The following is a 22045-nucleotide window of genomic DNA, read 5'->3' as shown; positions in this document are numbered from 1 at the left end:
TACTTAGAAGCATTAATTCAAGCTTCTGCCTCTCAGCGTGGCTTACTGCTATGAGTCTCCTGTGTAGGTTATTCTCCATCTCCTGGCATTTTTCCTTGCTTCCTTTTTTCCCCTCTCTGCAACTCGTTTTAACAGGTCGGCTGGGCGCTGTGTGGGGTCTTCCTCTCAAGCATCAGTGCTCTGCAAGATGTGTCACCGAAGCTGTGGGTTATACACAGGGACAACGTGGGGCGTCTCCATCCCGACCCACCCTGAACTGATTGTTCACAGGCATCTGAGGTGCCTACATTCCCGTTGGCCCTGCAGATGTGTGTGCAATGTGTAAACCTTCCAAAATAGTTGGGGTCCGCGTTTCCATTTGAATTTCCATGGATGGTAATAAGGCAAAGCTGTGTCCCTTGTCTCAGCCGTGCAGGCAGCAAAGGGAATACAGGCTCTAGCTGATAACTAAATTGCTTTCTATATACGTGTCCTAAGTTTTTTTCCTTTCCTAAGGCTTGCTGTGGTGTAAGAATCTTCTTTTAATAAACTAAATCAGTCTAAATTGCTAGATAGTCTTAGATCTGCCCACTGGGAGGGAAAGTGTGGAGAGTGATTCTCTGCTGCTTAGAAATAGGTTTCCAGGGATGAAGTGAGCTAATTTCCTTAACCCCATGATCTTCATTCCATACTTTGATCGTGATCAAGTTGCTAAGGTTTAGCAAACACCCAAGAGCTGCTTTTATGTTTCAGGCCCCATATGTGTTCAGAAATGAGGCTCTCCTTGTCGGCAGAGGGGAAATTGGAACTATAACAGAACGGTTGCTTGGTGTGAGAGACAGTGACAATCCTCAGGACGTTGTGCTGATGGTTTTAGAGCCTCCACGTCATGGGCAGCTGATTAGACCTCCTGGGGACTCAGCTTCTGCCGTCCACATGTTCCACCTGGATGACCTTGCTGGTGGACTGCTGCGTTACGCTCATGATGGCTCCGACACCCAGGATGATGCAGTTCTTTTGCAAGTGAATGATGGGCACCACTTCCAGAACATCCTGTTCCACATTAAGATTGCTCCCAAGGTATGTGCTGTGACATGAACACTCACAGGCAAATTGAAATCTGGAGAAGTATCACTGTGTCCTTGGGGTGTCACTAATCCTACATTACCGACAGGCTGTGGTCAGAGGCAGGAGAAAGTAGTGGATTGATTGAGTTTTGGAGGTCGCCTGAATTCTTGGTTTGCAACAGGAATGGTTCAGTTCAAGCTGTGCAGCTTTGACAATTCAAATCCATAGTTACTTGATAAAAAAACTTTCTGGAGATGCAGGTGAGAATTTTGCACTGGTGAGGGCAGTGAATTAAAAAATTATGGTGGGGAGAGCGGGCTGATGAGATAGGCAAAGCAGTTACTGAGACACAAAAGACCGTGAATTGAACAACTTGGCTAATAAGGTGTATCACTGGTACTTCGGTGGTGGTGGTGTCTCTCAAGGTCAGGAACTCTGATGCTCACTCGGCATTGCTCTGCTAAAATCTTGCACCTGCTGCATCTTTCTGTATGATAACTTCCCCCAGGACAGGGCACAGATACCTAAATTCAGAAATTATTAAGAAGTATTTTAATTTTTATTTCTTGCTTTTATTGCAGTTCATAATTTGTCTGTTCCATATTTGGACATGAAGTGGCACTTTGTATTAAATTTTATGGAGATTACAGCAGTCAAATTAGAAACAGTGGTGCTTTTCCATTTGTTTATGAAGTAAACCCCAGCCAAACAAGGCACAAAATAGATACACCATGTGTGGTGGAGCTTTGAAAAAATCAAAAGTTGCTGAAGTGCTTGCAAGCATTTCAGTTCTGGTATCGTGGTATTGTAATAGAAGGAAAAAAAGCCAACGATTTCCTTATCCCTTAGTTAATGTGAAAGAGTAATGAAAAATAATGCTGCTGGAGAAGTCCACTGTTGGCTGTCTTTTTGTGTATGGATCTAAGAATTACACACTCTTTGAGGGCTTCCACTCCATGAAAAAGGAGTTAGGGGGTAAAATTACCCCTCTTTTGTCCTCTTCTCTGCTGCATTAGATAACTTTCAGAGCAACTTGGGCGTGGAAATTTTAAGTAAGGTTTACAAGCAGTACATGTGCCTGTGTGATTAGCATTAGGTTAACTCATCCCATTTGGACCCTGCAGGTTCTCCTAAAGCTGTGGTAGTAATTAATGATAATTGGTGACATGACTCACGTATAAGTCTGGGAATGAAAAAGGCGTGGCTTTCAGGGCTGGTGCTGAGTTACTTAGACTCTGGGATAAGAGCACCCCTGCCTCTGGTTTCTTTACCCAGATCACTTTGGTGGCCATAAGGCATGTAAAAATGCTTGGAGCCTCTTTAACAGTGGGGGTTTTTTGCTATTGATTAAGCAGGTTCTTGCAAATGCCTAGTGAGGGTTGAATTGCTGAGCGTAGTTCCCTTTATTGGCCGATCTTGCGTTCCCTTGTCTCTCATTATCTTCCCAAATCTCTTTGTGCGGCATTTGGTTGCAGAGAAGAATGCAGGTGGTGACAGAGGTGAGAGTGGAGCAGCTTTTAGTATGAGGGGAGAGCTGGCAGATACCCAGCTCCTGTCTCATCCTAATTATCATCTTTGTGGAGTAGCCTTGGGTGCTGAAGTGCGTGCAGGGTTTGTTTCTGAAAAGGTGCCGCTGAGACACAGGCAAAGACCCTTGGTCGTTTTTTCCTTGGTTTACATCTGCAGATTGCTTGAAGAGTCCAGTAGGGCCCTGACCAGAGGTGTGGGAGTTCAGGGTGTGGATTTTTAACCGTGTTACTTTCCTGAGTACACAAAGCTTGATATAATGTGCCGCCTGATGGGTTTATATGGTAAATACTGGTATGAAAGGACATTTCTAGGATCCCTATTCCATGGGCTCAGTCAGCATAATTCTCAGACATTCATCCATAGGAGCACTGCAGGGAAGGGGTGAAAATGTAAGAGAAGGACAACATAACCTTCCAAATATTACGAATTAGAGGGTTTTGTTTCTTCACAACAGGTGTGCCTTGTTCTCTGCAAGGTGCTGTTTTTTAGTCCCTTTGGTTGCTAACAGCCTGCTTTTCCCTATTTGTCCCTGTCCACACGCTTCATTCTGACCTGCTGCAGTCTGAGCAACTGGCCTCTATTTTGAGAGCTCTTAATAATGATTTGCACTGCTGTATATTTTTATTGACATTCTCTAACAATTACGGCTTCTGTGAAGTTAATTTGAGACCTGTGGGTGCTTCATTTTTGGCACCAGTGGCACTCCAATGGGAAGTAAGGAGCCCATGCCCTAGAAAATACGATCGCCAGCTATGTACTGTAAGTCAGAGGAGGTCGCAACTACCCACATGTGATCTGCCCGTTGCCAGTGGGACACAGAAGCCTTTCTTTTCTGAGAGCTAGGGGGAATGCAGGAAAAAGAAAACATATGTTTATTTTCAGGGGGTGTTGGACCCCAAGAGAAGATCCAGCTAAGTAAGGGAGATCTCCAAAATATTTGCAAGCCACTGCATCTTGCCCTACCTGGGAGCAGGTAACTGAAGCACGGACCAGGGAGCATGTTAGCTTCCCTGGGCTCTCTGGAAACACTTCTCCTGTGCTGTGAATTCATTCACACAGCTCAGGTATCAGTTAAAAAAAAAAATAATTGAATGTGATTCTAGCTGTTTTGCTGAACACGGTGTCAGCACTCAGACCAGGCAATAGCTTGTTACTAAATACACCTTTAAAAATATTACCAAGCAAAAAGAGCTGTCCCATGGATGTGTTCTTATTAACAAGCAGGATCGCAGCATCAAAGCCATGTGGAAATGGTATGACAAAATGTCAGACTGATTGAATGTGGCCATTGAAGGAACATTCAGTCATTTAGTTACTGAAAAGCCAAAGGGTCCCATGTTTATAGCAAAACCACAACCTTGTGTTTAATTAACATTCACTTAGAAATATTTTATTTTCAAACACTGCCTTTTGCCTGTCATTCTTTGAAGTGTGGCTAGTCTCTATTTCTCCTTACACAATAAATACAGGGACCTTTCTGACCTTTTCCGTTTGTTTGCTCTTCCAGAGTTTTGTTTTCCTGGGCCTGTATGCATCATGATGTGATTGAATTGATAAGGTCAGAGGAAAGTGTTCATATATATTGGCAGGGTGCTCTTAGCTGGCACAGGATCTCGTTTTCTTCTTCACTGTTCTTTAAAAAAATAAGGCATCCAACTGGAAAACTCTTGATCTAACATAGCTGAAGATTGTGCAGCATTTTAAAAATTAACACTGTGCAAAATACATGTAGTACAAATTAAGCAGGTGAACGTTGAGCAGCAGGCATGTAAAAATGGAGATATGAGATCGTCCTTTCATGTGGTTCCTTTTCACAAATATCTGTTTAGCTCTCCCAGCTGTCCCTGCTGCAGATTCAGAAGAATATAGTAATGAGTCATTTATCAGTTTTGGGGTGACACATAATTATGTGGAGTAGTAAATGAGGAGGAAGATGGTCACTTATATGGAGCAGTCAGGATTTTGACTGATTATGCTGTTCCCCACAACCAGTTTCAAGGCAAATCTGCAGAAATAAGAAGTCACATTCACAGCAATTGGGCTTACAAGAAAGAACCATGTCACAGAAGAGGTCATGGGGATTTTGGTGGCTTGTCTGACAAAGCGTGAGCTAACAAAGTAATTTAGAACCAAAAAGGGCAAATATAATCCTTGAAGGCCAGAGGAGTGTTACTGAAGTATATGAAAATGGTAGTGAACCCATTACTGCATCCATTCCTAACATCCACATTTCAAGAAGCTTGAATTAATATTGGATAGATATTTGGAAAAAAAGCCACAAAAATAATCTGAAGGTTAGAAAACCCACCAAGTGGTTTTCAGCAAAGCAAAAGACTTTGATGGATGCTCAGGCAGACTTCAGTTTTACAAAAGTAGTTAAGAATGACTTGACCGTGGGCGTAAGTCCACACACAGAGAGAAGGTATTTGATCTAGAAGTCTTCCTACAAGTGTGTTCTTAGCAAAAAAACCCACAAAACCAAACAACAAAAAAACCAAAAAAACTAACTTAGCAAAAAATTTATGCAGATTTGTTGCAGTAGATACTGAGTGAAATTTATGTATCTAATTTTCTGAATGTTAAACTGCTTCTATTCAAGCAAAGGACAGAAAACTATCATAATTCATGTTTCTGCCAAAATTCACCATGAGCGTTTGCATACCTTTACGTTCAATTTCCCCTCATCTTATAGAAAAGCACGAGACTGGTCATGAACCTTGGAGATACCACCTCTCCATGCTCACGGAGAGGTGATAAGAGTTATAGATGTGGGTAGAGATAGTGGAGGTGCCACAGAGAGATACTTCTGAATGGGTAAGAAGCTGTTATTCTCTAAGTACCCTTGAAAGGTGTGGGTTTTTAGCAATACGATGAAGACATGAGAGAGAAAATCTGGATCCAATCAAACTGGTGCGGTAGGCTGGATACTTTTTTTGTCAGGTGTTGATAGTAGTGAATTTTCCACTGTGCTGTGGGGATAAATTCTGTCAAGACGTGTCACAAGTCAAGCGGACAGAGAATGAGGGTGGTGGTAGAAGACACAGTTGTGGAGGGAGTCTGAGGTTGTGAAGGTTTAAGGTCAGTGGCAGGAGATTAGGAGCAGTGGAGGACAATGTCAGTTCTAGAGAACTGGGTCTGAGGGCTGTACATGAAGGATGCACAACCATGCACTTGAAAATCTGTTTCCGTGTGTGCAGCATTGCCAACATTCAGTTCAGCCTTTTCCTGCTGTCCCCCTGCCTGCAGAACAACGGCAGCCCTCAGCTGGTGACTAATTCCCTGGTGTGGGTGCCCCAGGGAGGCATGCTGCAGATCTCCAGGACGATTCTGCACGCCAGGCTACCCGGTGCCCGCGACTCCGAGATAACTTACACCATCATCAAGGACCAGCCAAGACATGGCAAGTATCTTTGGAGTTTTGTTGTCCAAAAGCTGCTGTAGCGTGTTGCTTTTCACACCACATGTCCCAAGGTGTCCATTCGCTAAGTAAGTGTAGGATTCTGGTTCCTTTGGGGGAAAAGGATGTTCTTCACAGACCTGTGGGATTTTAATTCTTCCATGGTATTTTGCCCACAACAAATAGCATTTGAGGGAGTATTTCCATATAATACTCAGCAATAAGTGCTGCTAACCTCTTCTTTTTCCAGTCCAGATGGGCAGGCAGGCTAACGAAGCACCGTTGTCCTGCCTGGTAGTCTGAACTTCTGCAGCTGTGTTCCTCTAGTAGTAGTGAAGTTCTGGTGGATTTACAGCCTTATGAGAGCAGAATATTACCTCGCTGCCAAAAGATAAAATTCTAGATGAATGTCTGGTTTAAGAGGAGCATAGAGTAGTATCTGCCTCTAGAAACTGCTGAGCAAAACTTTACCTTGAAGAACTGGAGACCTCCCTAAATTCCATGACATTGGATTTCATTTCTACTGATGGAAGGAGTTATTAACTCAAGCAGAAATTGGTGATATTGGCATCCCTGTGTAATTCTTGTCTCCACATTTCTTTTGAGAGGCTCTGATCCCATCTCTTAGAGTAACGGCTTTCACAAAGCAACCCCACGGGTAGGGCTGCAGCTTGTAGATTAACTTCTGGACCGCCAAGGAGAGGAGCATGGAAAGTACCAGTATTTGTGGCTGAGCTACAAACTGAGAGAAACTGGATGGAAAAACTAAGATGTCCTATGTGGAGGGAAAGGAAATAGGAACAGAAAATAAAAATGTTTTCCCATTCAGCATCACCATTTTCTAAACTAGAACCATGTCTTTAAATAGTATATTTTGCACTTCTATAAAATGGTGTCATTGCTTTTAATTTGCTGAGCCAGATAAAATTACAGAATCCCTTTAGCAACATCAGTGCTGGTTTTTTGCTTTTTGCTGTAAGGACAGGCTGGTTTCCGTAGCAGCTGCCAGTACCTGATGGAAACATAGATAACGTTATTTTTGCAATTTAGAAGAGAAGTAATTAATTTGTATTCCCTCTTCAGTTTTCTGCAAATGAAGGACTGTCTTCTCATTTTTAATAAGCATTTACATGAAAACAAGAATTTTTCCCTGAGGGGCTTGTCTCCTGCTGCCTAACCCTAACCAAAATTTATAATCCTGTATTTGTAGCACCGTAATTATCTCTACTGTAATTAATTGCAATAACACAAATGGGTTTGTAGCTGCAGGTGAGGAATAAGCAGTAGAAATCAATGATCTTCAAAATTTAAGCTAAAATACTATTGTACAGAAAGGGAGGAAAAAAAATAAGAGAAAGAAATGTAGAAAATGGGTCCTGAATCAAGGAGGGTTTATCTGCCGATTTTAATTTGACTAATGGAGAAGATATTCATACCCATAGAAAATATATAGTTTGATTTTTAGATAGGAAAAAAAAACAATTTAGAATTAGCTACTACGTTTCTATAGCACAAGCGTGTGGACAAAGGCGGCTTCTTGCCCTTTATTTCAAGATTCTGAAACCAAACGAAGGATATAATTAGGGAAGGAAGATCTCTGCCCAGATCCCCTCCTCCTGCAGAGCTGGATTTGATTCTTTGATTTGGGAACCGGAGAGCGGTTGGTCTTCCTAAAGATCTCTGTATGCTGGGCATCCTGTTTTGTCCCTAGAAACAGAACCAGAGTCTTCCCTGGCTCTCCTCCCAGCACACAGGATGCTACGTGGGAAAAATAAATACTTCTATAGGAGCGGGTATTGTACTTTAAGCTGCTCCACATGACATACATTCTTAAAGGATGACATTTCTAAAGCCAGTGGAAAGGGATGCAAGTGTCCACTCTTTTTAAAATGAATGAGACCACAGCGCCTGAATCCTCTGGACAGCTCTGGAAATTACAGCTGTATAGTCCCCATATATTTCAATAAATTGCCCGAGTGTGCATAAGTTGTACGTTCATGTGTATAATCGATCAACAGGTGCTGTTCTACTTTAAAAAAAATGTTTCACATGAAATGGTAATTGTAAACGAATAAGTAAACACATATATAAATAAGTAAATATGTATAAATAAGTAAGTAAAATAAGTAATCACAGTGTTGTGCTTTCTGATCGCGTTAAATATTAATTTATGAGACACGTAGACGCCCATCTTGCTTAAAGCAGCTGTATGTTCTCATTGTTTCTTCTCTTACTTTGGGTGGGATAAACAACTTGCAGGCCCTAACTCCTTTCGGTATGTGATTAGCATCTTTAGAAATCACTTGAAAGATTAAGGTGGTGAACTACCACGAGCAAAAGCGTAAGATTGGGAATGTAATTAGGGCACTGATAAGGGAATATTAGCATAGAGTTTGATGATAAAATGGAAGTGTGATGTTTCAGCCTGGTGAATGATTTTATTTTTTTTTTTATTGCTCTAACTGTATGAGGGTGGTTTGGGAAATGAAATGGGAGAGCTTATGATGGATATTTTGCATAACAGAATGATTAATGCTGTAAGGGGAGCTGAAGTAATTTATAATATATGTGGCTTCTGAATTAGTAGCCATGAGGGATGCGTTCAAAGACTAGTAAAAAAGCACAATAAACAACTAGCAGGTTATTTAAAGAGCAGCTGAATTATATATAGTCAAGAATAATAAGGATAGGGGAAACATACCATTTTTTCACAGATTATATGTTAACTCCAAACCAGTAAATTACATCGTAAAATAGAAAAATATGCCATTTATTTTGATACTGTAGCTCGTTGTCAGGTTTTAATTTCATTTATGTGTGTGGTTAGGAAAAATGTTCACATCAATGAAAGTGATGACCAAGGTTTTGATACCCTTCTCTTGGTGGGCAGCACTTGGCTCTTTCTTTGAGTAATTTTATTAAGGTCTGTTGAGCATTAGTAGTGATATCAAAATTGAAGCCTTGCAGGCATGTGTGAGGAAGGCTGATAACCAGTGGGACATGCCCTCATCCTGCTGTTCTCTGTCATAGCTGCAGTGAAGCCACTGAGTCCAGCTGACAATCTGTTCCTATTACAAAAATCAGAAAGAAGCTGGATGTTAGAGTTATAAAAGCTATGTACTCTTTGGAGTAAGAGCTACAAACCAGGGCGTACAGCCTTCCTATGCAGCCTGTGATATCGAGGTCCTTTACTGTATCTGTTCAAGAGCTCTTTTTCAGTTGAAGATTTCTGTTCAGAGAAGGCGGTTGAGTATACTTTTTTGGCATAATAAGTTCCCAAAAGAGCTGACCTTGAAAAAATTAGTATGCTATATTCTGATACTTCAGTTTTACCCTTGAGGGGAAGATGGGTAGTCTGCTGCAATGCTTTTTAACCCTGCTTGTGTCTCACTTCTGTCCCTTCACAGGAGCTTTGGAAAGTGGGGCATGTTCTGTGCATCTGTTTTTCTGCTCATTTTATCAAACAGGCACATTTCAAGGTTGAAATGGGCTGGTCAGTGGGCAGAATGACATTTTGGGAGTTTGAAGTTGCAGATGCTGTTCTTTGCTTGACCGTGTATTTCTTCAGTGCACTTGCATGAGTTACTTGATCTGCCCTTTGCCAAAACAGGAGATAAAATTTCTCTCTGTCAGTGGGATGTTGCAGGATCCCTTAGTGGTTTGGGGGGGCAATACTGCTTATTTGTGTTAGTCACATGAGATGGAAAAAAAAAAAGACTGCGTGGACCTGTGTCTTGGATGCTCATGAGCTGGTGAAAAGGCATCTGTTCCTCCTTGTTTTCTCACAAGTTGTGCCGTGGCTGTTCATCTTTGCTTTTTCCAGGTGAAGTGGTGCTTCTGGTCCCGATGCCAGCAGATAGCCCAGCAGACTCATGGCAGCTTTTGCCTGATGGAAGAGCAGCCTCACCTACAACCTCTTTTACCCAGCAGGACATCAACGAAGGCATTGTGTGGTACAGGCACTCTGGATCTGAAGTAGAGAGTGACTCCTTCCAATTCCAGGTACTCCTCATGGTATTCACAGGGGGGTCACACAGCAGTTCTGCTGGCATTTTTCTCTCGGATTACTCAGTCTGCCATTCTTGTGACCCAGAGGTTTATAGATACACAAATACATGCATGCACCCACAAATATGTGTGTAAATTTATATGTGCATTTACATACAGACTTATGTGTGTATACATGTGTGTTGCTTGACTGTAGATGAATGTGCCTGTGCTTGTGTATCGGGGTGGATGCAACCCATCATTGTATCCGTGGGAGACTTATTCATGCACAAGGGAGCTTGTGGATCCCCAGGTTTTAATCTGTGGCAGTGGAGCCAGCCAGCTACCCACAATGTTGAGCTGCATGCGATGGCATTAACCTTCTGGATGTCAAATCAGAGGCCGTATTACAGATCTGGAGATAATTGTCTTTCGAGTAGCATCTAACATTTAAGCTATTAAACTAATAGCTGGCCTGATTTTCTGGAGAACAATCCCATCTCAGGAAGGAGAGGGTTTTGTAGAAAAGCAGTGATGTTGCCCTTGTGCCTGCTAGCTTATTTAAGCAGGAGAGCTCTCAGAGATCAAGAGTCCCCAGGGTGAATGGGCAAACAGGGCTGCACTTAACAACTTCCACAGGATGAAACTAGCAGGCTTATAACATACCATCAGCGTGACACAGTGTGTCCCGAGACTCAATTCTTGCTGTGACAGTGATCGTGTCTCCACTGGCCTTTTCCTGTGGGCTAAGATTGTCCCTTAGGGGCACCCCACTGATATGCTTGGGCTTGCTTTTGGGGAAGAAATAGGAACAGGGAATGTTTTTTGCCTGGTGGTCCTTTGAAGAGGTAACAGAGGGTAACTCCCACCCATCTTGTAACCTGCTGCTTCCCTTCCACCACGCTTTGAGATGAGGCTGGTCCCAGGGAACAAGGGAAGAGCAGGGCGGTGGGTCCACATAGCCGTGTGTTTGGGTGTCCTGGAGATCCTCCAGCTGGGTGCCGAATCTGCATGAGGAGACCCTTAAAGAGGTCCTCCTAAGGCATCCCTGAGATCCAGACCTCTGGGAAGGGACTCCCCAGTGCAAGGTGTGCTACTGCAGCTCATATCCTGGCTATTTTGGTGCCCCATTTGCAGTTCAGAGAGGTTTGACTCCATGATACTGCATGGCAAATCCATCACCCTCTCATAAAACCTGTGATATTGACTCCAGGTGCAAAGTGTTCTGAGTGTCTTTTTTTAAATTGTTTTGTTTTGTGAGCCCCAAAACCAAGCAACCCTCCTACTTTCTGCAGTCCCTAAGCTAATAATTTAATTTTTGCTATAGATTATGTCTTCATGCAAACAGACAAAAAGGTACAAATACTCCCCAGCAGATGTAATACTAAAATAAATCCTACATCCCCACAGGTTTAACATTCATAAAATTCCTCAGACAGGTCCTTGCTGTTTGCTTGCAAGGTTTAACAGCCTCCCATAATGCTAAGCCTACGTGAACACTTACATGCAGTATTTGTTACATCTGGTTTACAAGTCAGAAGCTATTACTGTAGCACCGGAGAGGCAATTAAGGTAATTTCTAAAGTAATTAACATAAGTGATAATGAGGAATTTGTGAGTGTCAATGTTGAACAAGCTAATCTTTAGCTTAATTGCTACATTCCTCTTATAGAGTATGCATTTTGCATGAGTTAAATGTTTGGTTTTAGTATCTTGGAGCGGTAGCAATAATTGTATGGAAAGCCCGACTGAGAGAGGAAGCTGCACTTGCCTGGGTCACATCAGGAGACCGTAACACATCTGTCTGGGTCCTGAACCTTGGATTGGAGCGTCTCAGAAAGGGCCAACGTGTTGTTTTCCTCAGTATTTTAGCAATTTCCATTCAGGTGACAGCAATGCAGAACAGGTCCAGCAAATGGCTAGAGTTATTTCACTCATTTCAGCAGAGCCTGCATTTTTATGCATTTTCTTGAAATTAAGCTTGTGCTGATGGCTGTTCTTGCACACAAAGTGCTCTATTGAACCCAAGTGCGGACTTCCATCCCTACTGAAAGATAAAGCCATAACCGAGTCTAACAGAGAAGTGGGCTGTGTTTGTCTTATCTCAGAATTGCTGGGAACATTTGCAGGCTGATCTCTAGGGGATGGGTTTGGTCCTGTGAATTTTTACAAACTTAATACAATTTGCTTTATATGTCATTACTGCAGGTTTGCTATTATGAGTTAGATACCAGTGACTTAATTCTGCTTTTATAGTGGCTTATGGAAAATTTTTATGGGTCTCTGACACAGAAGTGCAGCCTGTCTTGACAGATGTTGGGATCACAAGGATCACTGCCAAGGCAGTGCCATTATTGAAAGACCAGTTATTGCCACCTTGTCAGCCCAACTGGTGATCATTTTGAGGGTAGGAGGAAGGTTTAAAAAACCCGGGTTTTTTTTCTGTTCCTGTAATGTAAGCTGTGCGGACAGTTGGAGTAAAATTCCATAGCAAAACTATGACAGTGGTGAGGGGAAGCAGAAACGAATAGCAGGTAGGGAACTGACAAACGGACATCTTCCTAATAAAGAAACTATTTTGTGAAAGTGAACCATTTATAAACTATATCATAAATATATATAAATAAAGAACTAGAAAGTGAACTATTTATAAAGTGAACTATTTCTAGATTGTACAGGCAATAATGGAGAAACTGGTTCTTATTTAGGCCATAGTTCCCATCAGCTGCCTTTCATATGTGCTTTGGGTTGGTACCTGCTGGAAAGGTGTGTCTTTGCCTTCCCGGACCAGAAGGAGTGGAGAAAGGCATGAAACTGATCCAGAAATGCGAGAGCGTCCTTTGTCAAGTATCCACTCATGGGACCTTTCCTCCCCAGGTGTCCGGCTCTGCCAGTCCACAAACCAGCTTGAAAAGCCACGTGTTCAACGTTGCAATTCTCCCACAGACGCCCAGAGGACCTCAGCTTTCCCTTGGCTCCTCGCTGCACATGGCTGTAAGTGTGAACTGATGCTGCTGGTTCTGTATTCCCACTCCCCTTGCAGCAGGGCACAGCGACCAGAGCCTCCCCCAGAGCACTAACCGCTCCATGCTGATTCCTGTACTTGCTATTGTCCACGCTCTTGTGCTCGAGTCAAAGATGGAACTAAAGCTACGGAACAGGATATGTGCAGCAGATAGCTAGCTGGAGTAGAAATAGGGAAAAAAGGTCAGAAGAGTAAGTGATGGGGAGGGGGGGAAATACCCATAAAACGTTGAAAAACTCAGTATTAAAAACGATGCATGTATAGACTGGAAAGTAGAGGGAGAGAGAAGAAGAAATACATTTAACATCTTTTTATGGAATTCTTACCCTTTCCCAAGAAGCCATTAGGAAAGGCAAGAGCAAAAAACTGGATTAGAGAGAAAAACTACAGATTCGAGAGCCTGTAATGAATAGAAGTTGCCAGTCATTTCCACTGCAAATTTTATCAGAACTGTAGCCCACCCACATTAGAAAGTTTTCATCCATCATTCTGACATCAGGAACACAGACTATAATGTACGTGGAAAACATTCGGATAAGCCCTAAGCCCATTATATCTGCATCTGTGGAACCGAATTACCTTTTTGTGCAGTATCGACTCTGGGACTGATAAGAGTGGTGTCTCTGATGTAGTTCTTTTCATGACTGTGTTAATTGAAAAAATAACCTCGACGTTTAAAGTTGGCTTTGTGAGCTCTCAGACTTCGGTGCATGCCTTCTCCACGTGTCCCCATCACTACGTGGGGCAAGTCCAGCTTTCCTCTCTGCTTCTTCTCCTGTCTCCTGTTCTTTGATTCTGTAGGGAGAGATCCCGAGTGCATGAGCTAAAGGGCAGCATCAGGGCTCTGCACCCTGGTCATCCGTTGGGACGCACAGAGAGCCAGGACCCCAGAGGAAAGGTGTTTGATTTAGACATCCCCTTGGTTTCATAGCTTTGTTGTGGTCTGTGGGGCTTTCAGAGGGGGAGCAGGATCATAATCCGCTGAGCAGCAGTCCTGAGCTGAGTGAAACAGGGCAGGTGGTGATGAGAAACCAGAGATGAGGACTTGCAAGAAACGTGAACAGCACTGAGGCAGCAGCTACCTGCAGGGAGAGGGAGAGCTGGGTCTACAAACTTGGAACGCGGCACTTAGTCATCTTTGGCATTATTCATTCCTGATGATTTATTTAGAGTGTGTGAGGTGCCAGCGGTATGCTCAGCATTATCAACCAGAAATCCTGCGCCCTTGGGCACTCCCTGACAGACAAAAGCACACTGAAAGGCTCATGCAGTGCAGGAGAGCAGATGTGGCAAACCTCCCAGAGGCAGTGGGTCCCCAGGAGGACCCTCCTAAGGGGAGGCAAAGGATGTCTAAGCCAGCACAGCCTGCCAGGTGTGGGACCAGGAAAGGCCAAAGAAAGTGGTGGGAGAGGGATTAGTGAAAAGTCTATGACACAACGGCCTTGTCAGGGTCTAAAATAGTGGTGACCTTTCATGGGCAATAATAAAACATGCTCAGACTGCTACTTGGAGCAATAGTCAGTGATGTATCTTTCTGCTCTTGACTTTTTGTTGTTGTCATTATTGACAAAATTGATGGGAGAGATGTCTGGCTGAGCCATGCAGCACTGGATTTTATAGCTAATTACACACCACAAAATTCAATAGTGCCATAAAATACGTTTTACTCAGGGGTGCCTTGCAACCTGCAAGTCCTACCTTTGGGAGAGACAAATAGGCCTTGGAGGTAACTCTGAGGCAACCATAACCTTAAATCTTTTCATCATAAAATTGCGCTCCCTTGCATCAACGTGATTGAGTTCTGTTCATTTGTCTTCAAACTCCTTCAGAATTAGACTGGCTTCTCGGCTGAAGAGCAAGCACAAAATGTTAAGTCTTCCCATACCTCTGGTCTTGTCTTCTGAGTGTCCTGCTGAGAAAGGTCAGAGAAAGTCTGGTGATTCTTTGGCAGTTAAACTGGACGTAACATCAATACTGATTCTTCTTCACTCAGGTTACCCGTTTCCCCCATATTGATAAAAGGAGCCTGAGCTTTGCTCTAGCAGGATGCAGACTGAGACTGGGTTTGTGTAGGAGAGAATTTTGTAAAGCATGTAGAAGTCTTGTCCCTTCCCTTCCCAAAGTGGCTATATGATAGATACACCACTGTTTATTTTAAGCCTAATAGTTGATTATGTAGTTAATTTTTGTACAGAGCTATGTACAGCAGTGCTGATAACACAAATAAACTTTTGTCACTTTTGGTTCCAGTTAGATACGTGACACTGTCACATCTAAGAAGGGCTGGCAAGCTTTTACTTACTGCTTCACAGCATTCATTCATAGGCTGTGGTTTCTCCTGTGATGTGTTTGGGTGAAAAACACTGGAGAGGAATGAACTGGGATTTTGGTGGCATGGGGTGACACAAGCTGTTGTCAGGAATCCTCACCTTGCCAGTCTCCAAGCCAATGTCCAGTCTGTCACCCAGGGCCAGCAGAATGGGACACAGATTTGATTGTGAATTAATTACCTGTATCCTTAATTTAGCTTGTTCTCTCCATATTTTGTTTGTGATTATGAAATGAACTGGGTGCTCTTCATATACCCAGCTGAATTATTTAATTCAGTGACTTCCCATAGCTGTTAATTCCACAGGATTAAGGTTCATGAACACATGCTAGTTAACTACTTTTGTGTGCTTAAGTCTGTTTGGGCAGCACTATAATTCCTGTAATGCACTGCCCGTTTGGCTAATGATAATCTTGTGATGGAAAGATCAGAACATTTTTAGACAGATTTAAAAGAAAACGAAAATCTTTGGTTCGTCTGTATTCCAGTGGAAATGGCTGAGTCACTTGCAAGATTTCCTTTAAAAGCAAATCCAGTCCAGCCACGTCAGACTCTACCAGAAAACTATGTAGGCAATGAATTATATGTTCATTCAGGGAGGTTTTGATCAAATCAGATTTTCCTTTATCTCCTCTTAGTTGCTGTAGGTCAAAAAAGAAACTCCTCCACCTGTGAGTGTGGAGGTTGTACATCTGCAGAGGACAGAGTGCACTAAAAAAATGCCACTTTCCTGGACAGCCTGGAAGTGGGGATAAGCTCATAGTTTTGTGAAGGAGGAGGTGTTTGTCTCATGTTCGTATGTTTATAAGCCCCTTCTGATTCTCCAGAAAGGACTTAACAGAGGTCAGACTGTATAGAGCTCTCTTCTGTTGAGCGTGATGGTACCCAGTTTCTGCATTCCATGTTCGATTTGGTTTACAAATGAGCTGGAAGTGAGTTTAGGTGGCCCGTAAGACTCTGGCAGATTTTACTTATTATCAAGCTTTCCTGTCCTCTGTAATCTCCTCCCAAATAGTCCCTGTTCTGTACAAGTTTGAGAGACTTGCTGAAGGTTCAGCCCATCCATCCCTTGTCAGTTTTAGACCTAAGAACTAGGTCTTTAAATTCAAAATTCTTATATTTAACTACAGCAAAGTAAATTCTCTTTCACTGCATTTTGGAGTGAATCTTCCCATGTCTCTGGCCTTGATGCTTATGGTCTGATGTGTTTATTGAGGTGCTGGAGGACCGTGTGACAGTGATTGAGCCCCATCACCTCTCCTTTGTAGACCCGGAGATTCCCAGCGAGAAAATCCTGTTCAACGTGACCGTCCCTCTCCCTCCTGGCCAAGGCAAGTGTACCTATTCAGAACGTGGCAGCTCACTGAATTAATTGCTGTGCTTTCGGAGTGCAGCTAATTTTTCCCTCAGGGTATCATTCTGTGGAGGCATCTGTTAATCTGTTTGGCCTCCATTAGCTTTCAGACACCTTGTTTCTTAACTCTATTTCTTTGGCTTGTTTAGGAGGCAGCTGCAGAGCTCAGACAGTTTTCTTACTGTTGTCTGGAACATATTGACTGTTGTACCCCGTGGCTTTCTGCTTTCCACCTCCCCAGTGAGAGTTTTTCAAAGAAACGGCTGAGGGAGGAATTGCTGTTTAATTTCTCCTGTCCCAGGAGCCCATCCTCCGTGCAGTTACAGCCGTGTGACTCTTTCAGGAACCACTGAAGATGTAAAAAGCAGTGCCTGGGGAGAGAAAAAGAAGCTGTGGCCTTTCATATCTTGTTTTAAAAATAAAATGTCTTCCTCCTGTTAATACTGAGCTCTCTGCCTCCGTAGGTATTGTGGAACATAGAGACAGGCCTCTCTCCCCAGTCAGGTATTTCACCCAAGCAGATATAAACCATGGCAAGATTGCTTATCGTCCGCCGATGGCAGCTCCTCACTTGAGAGAGATCATTGCGTTCTCCTTTGCGGGTAAGGAACTGGATGCGCTTTATAGTGCCTTGTCCAACTGGTAGAGGTAGCTGGACAGCTGGTCTTCCTCTGATCCTGGAATGGCTTCATGGCTGTGTCCGTACTCCTGAGGGCATGAGGCTTGAGGGATACAAAGTAGGGCTCTGACTTGGAGGAGTGTACCAAGAGTTGACCCGTTTTTTGTGACCTCAGTAAGATATTGCCCCGTGGGTTATAGCAGCATTGAGTGGATTATGGGGATACAGCAGTGATCACTGCAGCGTTGAGCATTGCCAACGCTGTTGCTGGATGGGCTGGACAAACTGCTGATCTGCTGCATGGTTAGGGGCTGTTGCTCCTCACTTGCTTGAGATCTTTGTTGCATGGAGGGTTTAGTCCTTGAGATTGAGCCTAGAATTGATGAATATGAACTGAAGCAGTTTAGCCAGGATATTAGAAGATTTCTACTATCAGCGGAGTAACAATCTGGAGCAGGAGGTAGAGGTGCAAAAATAGGAAAAACTTCAAGCATGTTTGATCAGTTGATGCACAGGATTGTGTGATGAAGTGACAGTACTTGCTTTCTCCAAAAGTTGTTCAAGTCCACATCAGTATGTGCTTTCCTGTCCTGACCACAATTACTCTGTGCTTGTTTTTGTCCCGTCAGGTCTCCCAGAGTCAGTGAACTTCCAGTTCACAGGTATGTGAACCATTTGCTCTTTCCTGGCAAAAGCAGTTTCTATCCTTGTGCCCTTCATGTTGCCTGTTACTCCTTGGCCTTTCTTCTGCTGCAAGCACACCTGTGGGTGCTCAGTGAGAATTTCTGGAAATGCACGTGCCTGGGGGATATTCATTCATCTGTGTCCCAACAGAGTTTTATAGAAGCTAAGCTGCAGCTTGGTAGAGGCATCTTTTTCCAGTAGTTGCATGGAGTCTGTCCTAAAAGCCTCATTCATTGCTGTTTTCCCCCAGTGTGAACAAGGACATCAGAGTTTAACACTGGTTTGGGGAGTAGGGGTTATAATACAATATGGAAACTTTTCAACAACTAAATTACTACTGATAAGCTGCTTGCTTGTTTAACACATCTTTCCCTTTCCATGTGCTTTCTAGCACAGGTATGCAAAGTGATCCACCAGCGAGGAGAAGTCCACGTTCTGACTTATGAGCACACCTGATGGACACATGGAAGATTCTAGATACACATGCACACACACAGACTTTTGCATGTTACATTTGTCTTGCTGGGAGTTGAGTTAGGAACACAGAAAAATACTGTCGGCAGGGGTGATTTGTGTGTGTATGTCTATAGACAGAGGTGTAGATTGACAAGCTGGGAGAGACATCAGCGATGTGGAGTGGTGATTTTGTACAGACAGGTTAATTTCCCAGGTGAGTCCCTGAAAACACATCCCTGTGCTCAGGTGTGGATTTTGTCTGTCTCTAGTGTCTGATGGAGAACACACAACCCCAGAGATGATGTTTGTCATTCATTTGCTCTCTGCGGAGCAGCAGCCTCCAGTCTTCCAGATCACAGCTCCGTTCCTGGAAGTCAGCCAGGGGGGCAAAGCCACCATTGGTGAGTAGGGTGCAAGGGATGGGGTGCAGAGCTCAGCCTGAGACACAGTGTTTATTGGCAGGAGGCCACGTGGATGGAGCAGAGGAGAGTTTTGGACTCGCTCGCTCTGTCCGTTTAGCTAAGGAGCTGTGCTTGTGCAGGTGTAGCAGCAACCACTGAGAAAGCTGCGCAGTGGTGGGTCAGAAGAGTGCCTGGGGATATGGCAGCACTCCTCCAGCGTGTGGCAGCTTGGCTGAGGCAGGGGAGAGCGGGATCAGGGACCTTTACTTTTTCCCCTCTTAAGCTGCTCTGCAGTGGCTGAACTACCGGTTAGTGGTGTGATCAGGTACACTGGGTTGTTTAACCCACTTTCTGCTTGTGCCAGGAGGTTCTCTGGGGTTTTCGTTGATAAGCCCCTGCTATATGAGCATGTGCACATCTCTCATAAGCTGAGGGTTTGCATAGCTGTCATTTGTGAGCCGCACTAGCAATAACTTCTCTGATGCAACCTCTGATCTGAGCATCATCAGGGGACTAATTATTTTCACAAAATCAGCAAGCTCTTGGGCTAGGGCAGCTCCGGAATTATTTTACTTTTCATGTACTGACTGAATTACAGGGTTTTTGACTCCGTTCACAAAAGCACATAACAAAACCTAAGGGATATTCCCACTGTAGTGCCTGAGGATGCTGAAACCATGCTGTCTTTCCCCGGCACAGGGATCCAGTTAGCCGTGAGCGACACGGATACAGCTCCCGAGGGTCTTTTCTTTGAGCTGGTGAAACCTCCCCATCATGGCATTGTGCTCAAGTACAGCGCAGGCATGCAGGAGCGCATGAGAGCAGGTGAGTTGCGCAGGAGCCCTCCTCAGTACATATTCCTGTCCACATAGCTGGCTTGGTTGACCAGGAGGAGAGAAGTGCCTCTGGCAGATGTAGCTGCATCCACCAAGTGTGTGAATTTGCTGTCTGGAAGCGTGTGATTGCAGGAGAAAGTGCATGAAAGACGTTTTTCCCATTGTTCATTTGTTCACTTCCTGGCTGAGTCAGCACATTTCCTATACCAGCTGCATGTGAGCTAGTTGGCAGTCACTCTTGTGATAACTGTAACCAGCTGCTAATCAAAAGGGATGTTATGTTTTATGTGCTAAAGTAAAAATTATCTGAAGTAATTTACTGAAGTAACGTCATGCAATTTCTACTGAACTCTGTGTAAACCTGTTGTGATCCAGCAGTCAAAAGCTCCTGGGGAGTTTTACTGTTGATTTTGGTGGCAGCGGTTTCCAGCGTGTGATCAGATGAACAAATATTATCTGTAGGAGAGCAGTGCAAGCAGAAGTTGTGGACAGGGAAGCCTTATCTGGCTGTGACAGGCATAAGCTTGCAAAGCAGCTGGGGAAAAAGGAGGATCTGTGCAGTCCCTGAAAATCGTGAAGAGTCACTGTGTCTGAAACCGTGAAGGTTACCACTTTTCCTCTGCCCTGCATATATACTATCTCCTTAATAAATGTCTTCTTAACTCACATCCCTGTAAGGTTGGTATTAAATGCCAGTTTAGTACATGATTAAGTCTTTTCTTAAATTGGGGCCTTAGGTCACTGGAATTGGATCGGTGCTCTGAGCGCAGTATTTCTGAAGTGTGCATTTTCTTTTTGGGAAGGTGACACCTTCACCTATGAGGACGTCACTCGAAATGCTCTGCAGTACGTGCATGATGGTTCAGTAGCAGCAGAGGATAGCATGGAAATCTCTGTCACCGACGGTGTCACCACGGTGACCACAGTGCTGAGGGTGGAAGTGTCCCTGCCGGATAACAACGGTCCACAGCTGGCCCCAGGCTGCTTGCTGGCAATCACCGTGGCTAGTAAAAGCTCCGTGACCCTCTCTCGGTTGCACCTCGCTTACATCGTAAGCTTTCCTCTTTTTCTAAACCCAGTGAATGCAGCCAGCCTCCCTTTCCTTATCCCCCCCCAGACCCTTCACCACACACACCTCTCTGCCATCGGTGTGGATCCGTGGTCGGGAGCTTGGGGTTTGACTGTGTCCTGTAAGCTGCTGCCAAAAAAAGGGATAATCGACTCTTTCATCCATCGGGGTTTTAAGGCTATCCTGTGTTTGACTGTAACAGAGGTGAACTGCCATGCTAAACATGAGAACTGAGCTAATCCCAGATTTTTGTATCAAACAGACTTGCTAATAAAGCATATGGATTTGCTAAGAGATAATCCCTTGAAAATTTCACCTCACCCCCTGTCCAAAATTGCCTGGTTGGTTTTTTTTTTCGGACGTATTTGAAGGGGGGAGGTTTAAGCAACCCAAGACATCACACTCTTTGGTAGCTTGGAGGTGGTCCCTGGGGTTGCATGTGGTACAGGAGTTACCCTGCTGGTGAAGTCCAGAAGGAGGGTGTTTTACTCCTTGTAGATGGTTTAGCAGCAAATGCACCAGTAGTGGATTTCAGGCATGCAGGTACGCTCCCCTTAGGGAGGAGAGATTGCAGTGCACGTGTGAGGCTGGAGAGACCTGAGGTAGTGGCTGTCAGGGAGATGATCAGGGAACTGCAGCGGGTGAGGTAGGATAAGAAGGCAGATGAATGTTTTTTCAAAGGGATCAGTCTGGATGCAAGTCTGGGGCCTGGCCTGGCCTCCTTGTAAGGAGGAAGGCTGACAAGGGAGCTGTGCGGGTTTAATCCGAGGAAGAGAACAGTTAGGGAAAAGAGGATTTCGTTCCTGACCCATATGCTGAGGTTATGATGATTTCTGCTTTAAGTCTTACCTTTCAAGCAGCCAACAGAAACTTTTAGAAAAAAACTGACATCTGAGTTGTGATGGCGTAGAGATGGTTGTATGTAATGTATGTAAAACAAGCCAAAATCGGCTTTTAGTTTCATGTGAATCTGGCTTTTGCAGCATTGCTGTACATTAGCCTGTATTTTACTGTGAACTGAACTTAGCTCTGTGTCTCTGTCTGAAGCACTAGTGGGCAGCCGTTCCTCCCTGTGCCCGCTATCTGCTAAATTTTGGCTCACTTTATCTGGAGTCAGGAAAAGCATAACATAAGTGCTCCAGTCCACTACGAGTATAAAGTAATTTGAAACCAAAAATACTAAGTTTACATCTGGAAGATTGTGTTGATGCAATACAAGGACACAAAGAAAACCTCTCTTGAGTGGAGAGAAAATGAAAATAAATTTTGTGGTAGATTCTGAAAATGTCAACCCCAATTGACTCTGTTCTC

At 43.8% G+C, this 22045-nt stretch overlaps 1 protein-coding gene and 1 long non-coding RNA gene across 2 annotated transcripts in view; one reads left to right on the top strand and one right to left on the bottom strand.

The window, feature by feature from the left end:
- FRAS1 (Fraser extracellular matrix complex subunit 1) overlaps positions 1 to 22045 on the top strand; it is a 173629-nt gene that overhangs the window by 118965 nt on the left and 32619 nt on the right. The window contains exons 28-37 of the mRNA XM_055706880.1: positions 733 to 1059; positions 5824 to 5977; positions 9798 to 9976; positions 12839 to 12955; positions 16532 to 16646; positions 17134 to 17271; positions 17918 to 17950; positions 18698 to 18829; positions 19529 to 19654; positions 20469 to 20716. Coding sequence (XP_055562855.1) covers positions 733 to 1059; positions 5824 to 5977; positions 9798 to 9976; positions 12839 to 12955; positions 16532 to 16646; positions 17134 to 17271; positions 17918 to 17950; positions 18698 to 18829; positions 19529 to 19654; positions 20469 to 20716 — 1569 coding nt within the window. The remainder of the gene's footprint in view (positions 1 to 732; positions 1060 to 5823; positions 5978 to 9797; positions 9977 to 12838; positions 12956 to 16531; positions 16647 to 17133; positions 17272 to 17917; positions 17951 to 18697; positions 18830 to 19528; positions 19655 to 20468; positions 20717 to 22045) is intronic.
- On the bottom strand, positions 3936 to 5837 carry LOC114014809 (uncharacterized). Its single transcript, XR_003558445.2, has 2 exons — positions 5240 to 5837; positions 3936 to 4582 (listed from the first exon to the last, which is right to left on the bottom strand). It is a non-coding gene; the product is annotated as an uncharacterized LOC114014809 (long non-coding RNA).

Source organism: Falco cherrug, chromosome 1 (assembly GCF_023634085.1).
Source record: "Falco cherrug isolate bFalChe1 chromosome 1, bFalChe1.pri, whole genome shotgun sequence".
NCBI lineage: Eukaryota > Metazoa > Chordata > Aves > Falconiformes > Falconidae > Falco > Falco cherrug.
This window is presented reverse-complemented; position numbering and strand designations above follow the sequence as displayed.